Source organism: Nothobranchius furzeri, chromosome 18 (genome assembly GCF_043380555.1).
Source record: "Nothobranchius furzeri strain GRZ-AD chromosome 18, NfurGRZ-RIMD1, whole genome shotgun sequence".
Classification (NCBI taxonomy): Eukaryota; Metazoa; Chordata; class Actinopteri; order Cyprinodontiformes; family Nothobranchiidae; genus Nothobranchius; species Nothobranchius furzeri.
Genome location: NC_091758.1, coordinates 4,356,374 through 4,365,477, shown reverse-complemented (window position 1 = coordinate 4,365,477; position 9,104 = coordinate 4,356,374). Strand labels below are relative to the sequence as shown.

Sequence of the window (9,104 nt, the reverse complement as noted above, 5' to 3'; positions counted from 1 at the left end):
GTCACTTCGCTGGTTCAGAACCCTCGGCCCGTCAGAACATTCTTATCCACCACGTTCTAACACCAGACCTGTTAACCCGACAGCAACAAGTGGCTCCAACTGACGATGAGACCGGGAAGGAGCTGGTTCTGGCTCTGTACGACTACCAGGAGAAGAGTCCTGGAGAGGTCACCATGAAGAAGGGCGACATCCTCACGCTGCTCAACAGCACCAACAAGGTTCGTGTGCCCTTCACAGCCGAGGAACGACCTCCAGCTCAGAGCGAACATCTCCACACCTGCTTTGTGTTTGTGTGACTTTAGGTTGTTTTACTTGAACTCGCGTCTTTAGCTGAATGAGGATGGAGAGACGGGTCGGACCTGGAGCAGGTCGAGGTCTTGCAGAAGAAGTTTGACGACTTCCAGAAGGTCGGACTTTTCCTCCTCTCCGTCTTCCAGCAGCAGCTGTCAGATCAGCTCAGGTGATAATCAGCAGGTGCTTTTGTCCTGCAGGACCTGAAGGCCAACGAGTCCCGCCTGAGGGACATCAACAAGGTGGCATGTGAACTGGAGTCAGAAGGTCTGATGGCTGAGGAGGCTCCTATGGTTCAGGCTCAGGTGAGCGTCACCTGTCTGCAGCAGCTGGTCCCTCTCACTTCCTGGTTTAACTCTGCTCGTCTCTGTTTGTAGCAACAAGAACATCTGGGTTCTGCTCCTGGAAAGGTGCGTGTTGTCCTCCGCCTCAACCAGAACCAGACGTGGTGTTTTTGTTACCACTCATTTGTTTGTTTACAGGATGAAGCCGACTCTAACCCTGGCTTTCCACAGGAGTCGTCAGCAGCACGTTACTGCAGCAGCACGTCATAGCTGCTGATAGGAACCGCTGTGGTCAACAGAACCTTTTCCACCGGAGCCGTCAGCAGCGCGAGTCGGCCGCGTCTCAGGAGCAGCATGTCGCGGCCTTTACGCGCCGGTTCTATTTTCTACGCGCGACACCTCTGAAACGGGTCGAGTTCGACATTTTTGGGGGAGGAAAGACAGGAAATCGGACGTGGAAATTGAGAGAAGCTCCCGAGATTTTCAGAATAAAGAAAGTACTGCCTTCCGGTTGCTTTAATTTTAAAAACAGTTACTAACTGTGCGGCCCCGTGAGAAGTTATCACCTAGCTAGCGGTCTCCTTTGTTTTTCAGGTCCGTATTGGCGATTATAAAACGGACAGAACATAAAACACAAACCATGTTGTAGTTTTCTCCTGCTTGTTGTTGTGTTTACTGACGAAGTCACTCGTGTGACTTCGTGCTCGGTCGGTGACAGCTGCTCCCCTGCTGCTTCGCGTCTCGTGGGAAGGGCCAAGCAGCAGCTTACGCGAGCAAGACGTGCTGCTGCAGTAACGTGCTGCTGACGGCTCCCGTGGAAACCCGGGGTAACACGGCGTCACCCTGAAAGGTGAGTTCATTCAGCTGATCAGAGGTCACCTCTGATGGCAGCAGTCACGGCCGACCGTGCTGACATCACACAGGAATTCAGGTGACCCGGCAGGCACCAGGTGCTGGTGAAAGTGGGGACATGTCAGCTGGTTGCCATGGCTACAGTTATCTTTATGCATCTGTATGACTGCTGACTGGTGTGTGTGTTTCCTGTGACCTTTGACCTCAGACCGTACGGTTGGGCGTTCAGACGACGGCTAACTTTAATTCCATCAAGGTAAGAGGAAGCTCTTCCCTTCCTGTCTGAGCGATCCGTCTCCAGGTTTCCTTGTCCGGCGTCCAGCCCGCTGGCGTCCACCTTCATCTCACTGGGTTTGGTTTCTCTCCAGGAGCTGAACAACTGCTGGCGCTCGCTGCAACAGCTGGCTGAAGACCGGAGCAACATGCTGGGCAGCGCCCATGAGGTGCAGCGCTTCCACAGGTACCCCGCACACTTATGCGCCGCTTACGGGTCAGTAGAGTTTGGACCCACACTCAGACGGAGTTCTGATGTCTTCTCAGAGATGCTGATGAGACCAAAGAGTGGATCGAGGAGAAGAACCAGGCCCTGAACACAGACAACTACGGCCACGACCTGGCCAGCGTTCAGGCTCTGCAGCGTGAACATGAAGGCTTTGAGCATGACCTGGCAGCTCTGGGTGATAAGGTCCGCTTCCTGATCGGTACCAGGACCCGGGTTGTCTCTGGAGACACGTTCTTCATGGTTCTGGTGACTCCACCCCAGCCGTTCCTGATCAGCGATCAGCGGGGTGCTTTCCTATTTAAGGTGGATGGAGGACACAATTTGACGCCAGAAGATTGCCTCAGTTTTGGTAGTAACCAGCCACTCGTGTTACCTCTAGTGTTCCTAGGATTAATGTTATTTCGTAGTGTTTTTGCTCTTATATTGGATTTACCATTCTTCAGGATTCCTGTCGACCTCATTGGATACTGACCTCTACTCCAGGATTTGGATATTCAACACACGGACCTCATCACCAGCCTCCATAACCCACCTCTCATCTCACCCAGTGCCCCATCCACCAGGACGCCCCGCTTCTCTCCACCTCTGCTCCCTCTCCTGCGCTTCCTCTTTACCTCTCCCTCCTCCAGCCAACACATACACCCACCACAGTAAGTCTGCTGAACACCTCTGCCTGCCTACAATGGATTTTGAAACCAGAACCTAAGCTCACCTGTGTTCTCCCTCCTCCAGACGCTGAGCTGTTGTTGCAGTTCCAACCACAGACTTATCTGTGCACCTTAAGTTCCTCCTTATAAATAAATCATTTTTTCCATCAGTTTTTGGTCAGTGTTGTATTCTGCATGTCTTGGGTTAAGTACCTTCCTCCAAACATGACACTCCTCTTCAAAGAGCAAATCTGTTCAGCAAATTCTGACAGACAGACCACCATTCTTCTGTCATGATGCTGTACAGGACATTTTTAGAGTTTTTCTTTTTAAAGATAAATAGGATTACATTTAAATAGCAATACTTTCACATTATCATTTTCCCACACTTCTGTATAACTGTATTTTGTTGTTTTTCAATAAAGAATGACAAATTATTTAAGTTTGGATTTGTTGCACACAAATATAGATCTGTAAAAAATATCTACAAAGCTAATGTTTACATAAGTATGATTGGGTTTTGCAATACGCCACTATTTTAGTAAGATTTTCAAACCAAGTAAAGTTAGTAAAGAACACATTTCTATTGTCTGCTAAGAAACTGTTGGGATTTAAAATGGGCCTGTTGTACAAATAACTTGTAAATGATTATTCCTCACTTTTGTCTTAACCAAAGAAATTCCAGTAATTGAGCAAAAACATTTATTTTTAACACTACATTTTATAAAACAGGGCGCAAAGTGTCGGCACATGTATGTATGTATGTCGATGGTCCGCCCCAACCGAACCAGGAGACACAGACGTCAGGGAGGCCAAGGTTGTCGCTGCAGCTCTCTGGGCACCACGCCTCACTCAGCTGTCTCCAATGATCCAAATGGCTATGGAGGAAAAAATAACAGGTTTGTCATAATTGTTTAAAGTACAAAACCATACATGAAGTGGTGAGACAGGTATGTGGAATTTACACTTGCTGCTTTGTGTAGCTGATGTTGGAGACACACAGGCTGCGACCTTTTAACAGATCTAAGAAAAAAATGAAACTTAAAAACTCCAAGACCTCATGTCATATTTACTAATCAGCTATGGCTGATTTATTGTTTGGATCACAGTGAGTTACACTAATTCTAATATATTTTTATTTCTATTATACATACATACTTTTTAACTGTTATTTTCACATGACTGTTATCGGGCTCTCTTGTTCTGGTTCTCATGATAATTCCGTGTCTTCCAGTAAGTTATCTTGTGCTTACTTCATCTGTATAATGTCTCTTTACTTTTGGTAAATTGTACTGAGTCCAGAATAAAGACTAGTTGGCTGTACAAGATACAAACAAGTATTACATTTTGGAAATATATGAAATGTATTTAGGCTGCTAATTTAGCTCGAATACTAATAACTGCCATATTTTCCGGACTATAACTCGCACTTTTTTACATATTCTGGCTGGTCCTGCTACTTATACTCCGGAGCGACTTATATAACAAAATATGTAGGCTACACCGCGCTGCTGCGGGCCGACTCCGACCCACACAAGAATGAGTTCCCCTGTCCCGCTGGGAGGGTTTAAAACACCGCCAGCATCTGTTAGAGCCTGTGGCGGGGTGCTGAGGGCCGGCTCCAGCCCAGGAATGAGCTCTCCTCGCCGGCCGGGAGGGGTGGAAACACCGCCATCCTCTCCTCTGCTGGCTGTTGTTCATTCTGTTATGGTTACCGGTGCTTGTGTTGCAATGTGAAACGCTTGGTCTCAGATTTTGTAAGAAAGATAATAAAATGTCCCCCCAAAATACGACTTAAATATATTTTCTCTTCTTCATGATACATTTAATGGCTGGTGCGACTCAGGAGTGATAGCGCCGAAAAAAACTACTGAAAACTTGCTCAAAGCAAAATGTTTTCATTACGGAAATAAATTATAAACTTACCGATTTAAAACTTTTTTAATACTGGTACTTCTCACGAACAGGCGCAGAAAACCTCCACCTAAACTCCGTGTGAGGTTCAGGTCGATGGGTGTTCCAGTTAGCTCCGGTTGGGTTGAAGCTAGGTGGCTACATCCGTTAGCTCGGCTCCCACCTCCGCTTTAGCTTTGGGTTAGCCAGGGTTAGCTTCAGGTTAGCTCGTAGCTAGTTCGCCAGGGTGTCGTCACTCGAGCCCAGCCTTACAGCCACACCCTCAGCGCTTCCTCTCTTCCCTTTTATGGAATTGTCTGGGCTGGACGGAACCTGTGACACGGTCAAAATGGCGGTGGTGGCCACCTCCCATTATAGACAACAAACGTGTTATTGAAGCCAATGGAATCCGTTTGTCCAGTATATGTACAGTCTATGATCCAACCGCATGCTGAGTCTCTTCGGATGGGTTCTATCTCTCCTGCTGTTGCTGCTGAAAGCGCCCCTCCTCAAAGCAAAGTTTTATGCACCCAGCGTAATAAAGTATCTCATAAGCAGGGGAGGATTGTGCACTGAGACCAGGTGTTATGACCTCGTTATTTACAAAAGTCTGGTGATGGGCGAATTCGGTTTATTTAACTGTAGTTGAACTCTGGCTGTGAAGACAGGCGGAGGTTCAATCAATAAAAACCACTGTTGTTTACAGGCTGCAGGTGAAAATGGTGATTTTTTTTATTCATCGCACAATAATAAATGTGCTCTTTCCTTTCTCTAATGACAGAATTGTAGGAGAGCTTTCCAGTATAAACACATGAAACCTGTGAGGCAATCACCTCATAATTATTTGTTTTCTGAAAAGTTTCCAAATAGAAGGATTCTGTTAAAGAGGATCTCATGAAAATGTAAAAGCCTGCTGTGATGTGCTGTGGACAGACCTTCTCCCATTAGGAGTGTGGAGCACTCATCTGTTAGATATTCACGTCTTCACCAGCCAGCAGGAAGTCCTTTGTGGCTGAAAGATACTGCCCTCAACTAGGTTTACACGCAGCCAGTATCCGGGTTATGATCGGGTTAAGGTCGGTATTCGGGTTTCTGAGTTGATCAGAATAACCCGTTTACAAGCATAAATAGAAAGAGTTACCTCTAACGTGCATAACCCGATTTAAATGCGGACGTTGGGGTAGCGTCAGGACGTATGGACTACGTCCAGACGCAATATGCGGTTACCTTCTTGTATATTTCGCTGTCTCTGTACTTTCGGCCGTCAACAAAAGACATAATAATAGTTTTCATCAGACCGATGAAGACAGAGGTTTCCTCGTCACTCCAAAAGTGCAGTGCTGTGCCGCGACTCGCCATGTTGCTCCCAACTTGTTGTTTACTTCCGGAGTTCTGGCGCATACAAGACGTCTCACTACTCAAAAGACCAAGATTCCTTGCGAACAGAGCATGCGCAGAACACACGCTTTGATGGGGATATCCCGGTATGCGTTTACACGACCAAGCATTCGGGTTAGAAAAGGGTTACCCCAGGTGTAGTAACCGGGTTTTTAAAAACCCGGTTATGAGCATATCCGGGTTTCTGGCGGTGTTTACATGGCCGTGCGGAACCGGGTTATTGTAAATATTCGGGTTTTAAAAGGGTTACTGGCTGCATGTAAACGCACGTATTGTATGTACAAATTATAATTCCATCCCTGCTCAGGGGAAACAATAGCAAGACTTTGACTGAAGATTTCACTTCCTAGGTCAACACTGCTGCTGAGTCATTTTAATCAGGGAAACTGGTGAGTCGGAGCTATTGTTGTGTTTTCCACAAAAGAAATTCTGGGAGTGACGGAGATCTCCTGAATGACTCTCATATTTTAAATTGATAGATGATAGATTTGATTATATAATCTGGTCCCAGCAGATCTCAGTTGTTTATGTTTGTCTTTCAAACTGTCCACATGCTATTGGACAATGAACAATGTGACTGCTCATTGTCAACAAACGGGGCAGTCCACTATACACTGTCGAAGAAGATGCACATACATCCTTTTTTTTAAATAAAGGACTTAAGTACCTCTAAATAGTCCAACATTGATGCCAAAGCCCCTTCAAATTAGTTTTTTCACTCAGTCATTGTGACATCCCCCCCACCAAACCGATAGAGACGCTGTGATTGGCTCACCAAACCAATAGAGATGCTGTGATTGGCTCACCAAACCAATAGAGCGCAGTGATTGGCTTACCAAACCGATAAAGTGCTGTGATTGGTTGACACTTATGCAATAGGAGAAAACCTTCGTTAGCATGGAGAACCCACACAGAACGTACACAGAATGCCAAAGCTGAGCTGCCCCAGTTTATGGTTAAGATGTTGGGTTTCCCATCTTTTCATTTGTATACCATGTTGTTCCTGCTTAGCTCTGGGAGCTGGTGTCTATTTCCACAGGTCACTGGGTGAAAAACAGGGTTACACCTGGACATATGGCTAATTCATCACAGCATGCCAGGGTCACGTCACCCAACATGAAGGTTTTCAGATTATGGGAGAAAACACATACATGCATGGAGAGAACACGTTAGCTCCGTGTGGTGCACTACCATGCACTCCTATGTTTATGTAAAAAATATAAGAAGTAAAATACTGCAAAGCTCCAACTACCCATACATTTCACATGAACTATATGACTGAGGGCAATTTTGAGCCATAAACACAGCTCAAAATACCCTGCTTTATTTTCTACTGTCCAATGAAAACAGAAAGGAAGCAGGCAGACTCATTTTCCACACAAAACCGGGCTGATCTGTGAGTAATATACAGAATTGGGTGGATTTAATCTTCATCCACTAACCTTAATCTGTATTACCTCTTAATCTGTAACCACTATTAATAATTAATTCAGCATTGTTTATTGGGATCACTGTAATGTAATTCTGCTGCTTGAAAATAAAACTTGACAAATTCTCAAATAAATGTTGGCAAACGACCTCTGGCTAGAATGGTCAGGCAAGATGAATGGGTTCACAAGTGTTGCGTTTCCACATTTTCAATGTGGCAAGTAATTCCTCTGTAATCAACAAAACCACATTTGTATGAGTCTGTGTTCATGCTCGGTGCCAAGGAATATAAACGTGTCTTCAGGGATTCTTCTTTGTAGAAATTATGGATCCCATAAAATCCTATATCCACCCCTGCACACATTCATCCTGTTGGAAAGAGTTGTACATTGAATCATGGAGGCCTGGAATCCAGCCAGAGCTGGAAAAGGCTTCAGTGGAAAAAGGATCCTGCGATGTGTTCAAATGAGGTTACAGCAGGATATTTTCAAAGAATTTCCTTTAACTTGAAAGACAAAAAATGGAGCAACTCTCACAGATTGGTAATTTTTTAATGGCTCTTAGCAATGAAAGTTTTTCTGCTCTGTATCCTCGCCTAAACTACCGGCTGGCCATCACACAAGCAACAAAACTAGTTCAAACAGGTTTGACTCTCGAGACAGTGTTGTGGAGTATGGTATGTTCCTCAGATGGTGCCTGCTATGACACGTAACCATTGGACAAAGCTCTAATCTCTTCATATGTAGGCAGTCAGTGGGTGGCAGACAACATGACAGCTGCATTTCAACATGTTGAAGCTTCTCCCAGTGAAACAAAATGGGCAGCAAGGAGAAAATTGGAGGGGCTTGTTTTTAGAGTGGCTTCAGTCCATGCAAACTGATGCGCTTGGCACTCGGGACTGCTCCTGAGTGACTGCAGTGTAGTGAGAGATGACATGACAAGCACATAGTGCTTTCTGCGGCACATCCCTGGTGTTATGAGTGACCCACTTTCCCCCCTAATTGCAATTCCCTCTTTAAAACTGTATTACCGTTCAGACAGGAGGATACAATGTGCAGCTAGCGTCAACAGTGAATCAGAGGCAGTGCAGTAGAAACATCACAGAGGCCGTTCCGCAATACCAGAGTAGGCAAGCCCGGTCTTTTGTACTTGTGTATGTTCTTAGCAAGTACAGCAGAAAGTCCACTCCACTGAGTATGCAGGTACCACGTTCGGAACAGAACTGTATGTCATGGCTAGTTGAAAGAAATTACCTGAAATTAAAATAAATGTCTAGCTTCTCCATTAAATAAGAAAATAGCTATGAAAACATGTTATTTGAATAATTGGTCAACTTTTTAATGTATTTGATAACTGAAGAAAAGAAACAGAGCCATTTTAGGCAAAGCTGGTTATTTTGAGAGTGGTTTAGCCGTCATGCAGAGTCTAGGAATAAAATACAACACATTTACAAGTTACATGTACAGTTATCTATCAAAATAAGACAGTCAGGAGAGAGACCTGACTGGCACCCATAAAACCAACTAAACCAACCCAGGAGTGAAACCGTTACAACATGAATAACACAAGTTCAGACAAGAACGATATTTAGAAATGGCCACAGTGTGGTTGTTTAGGAAATCTGTGTCAAATGGTATAAACAGAATGCTCAGCTTTAGATTTTTAACAAAAACTGATTATAAATAAAGGTGCATTATGTAGCCTCCCTCTGCCTGCGTGCGAGGGAACGAGTGCTGACTGTGCTTATGCACCAAACTGCAGCTCAGAATACCCACCTTTTTTAGAGTCCTTGGAGGGAGTGGTGAAGAG

At 45.1% G+C, this 9,104-nt stretch overlaps 1 protein-coding gene and 1 long non-coding RNA gene across 2 annotated transcripts; one reads left to right on the top strand and one right to left on the bottom strand.

The window, feature by feature from the left end:
• Positions 1-302: 302 nt before the first annotated feature.
• On the top strand, positions 303-3,013 carry LOC139063958 (uncharacterized). The gene is made up of 8 exons (XM_070547210.1): positions 303-407; positions 492-596; positions 669-701; positions 1,636-1,683; positions 1,796-1,887; positions 1,968-2,278; positions 2,373-2,579; positions 2,662-3,013. The coding sequence occupies exons 2-8, from the start codon at positions 564-566 to the stop codon at positions 2,724-2,726; spliced, it is 789 nt and encodes a 262-aa protein (XP_070403311.1). The 5' UTR covers positions 303-407; positions 492-563; the 3' UTR covers positions 2,727-3,013.
• Positions 3,014-3,264: 251 nt separating this feature from the next.
• Positions 3,265-4,906, bottom strand: LOC139063959 (uncharacterized). The gene is made up of 2 exons (XR_011517277.1): positions 4,503-4,906; positions 3,265-3,454 (listed from the first exon to the last, which is right to left on the bottom strand). It is a non-coding gene; the product is annotated as an uncharacterized lncRNA (long non-coding RNA).
• Positions 4,907-9,104: the final 4,198 nt, after the last annotated feature.

What these genes read in the sequence shown, in the direction of transcription:
- LOC139063958 (XM_070547210.1), top strand. Translation starts at nt 564, where the DNA reads ATGGCTGAGGAGGCTCCTATGGTTCAGGCTCAG. An exon ending in CTAACTTTAATTCCATCAAG is followed by an intron (nt 1,684 to 1,795) that starts GTAAGAGGAAGC and finishes GTTTCTCTCCAG; the next exon opens with GAGCTGAACAACTGCTGGCG. An exon ending in GAGGTGCAGCGCTTCCACAG is followed by an intron (nt 1,888 to 1,967) that starts GTACCCCGCACA and finishes ATGTCTTCTCAG; the next exon opens with AGATGCTGATGAGACCAAAG.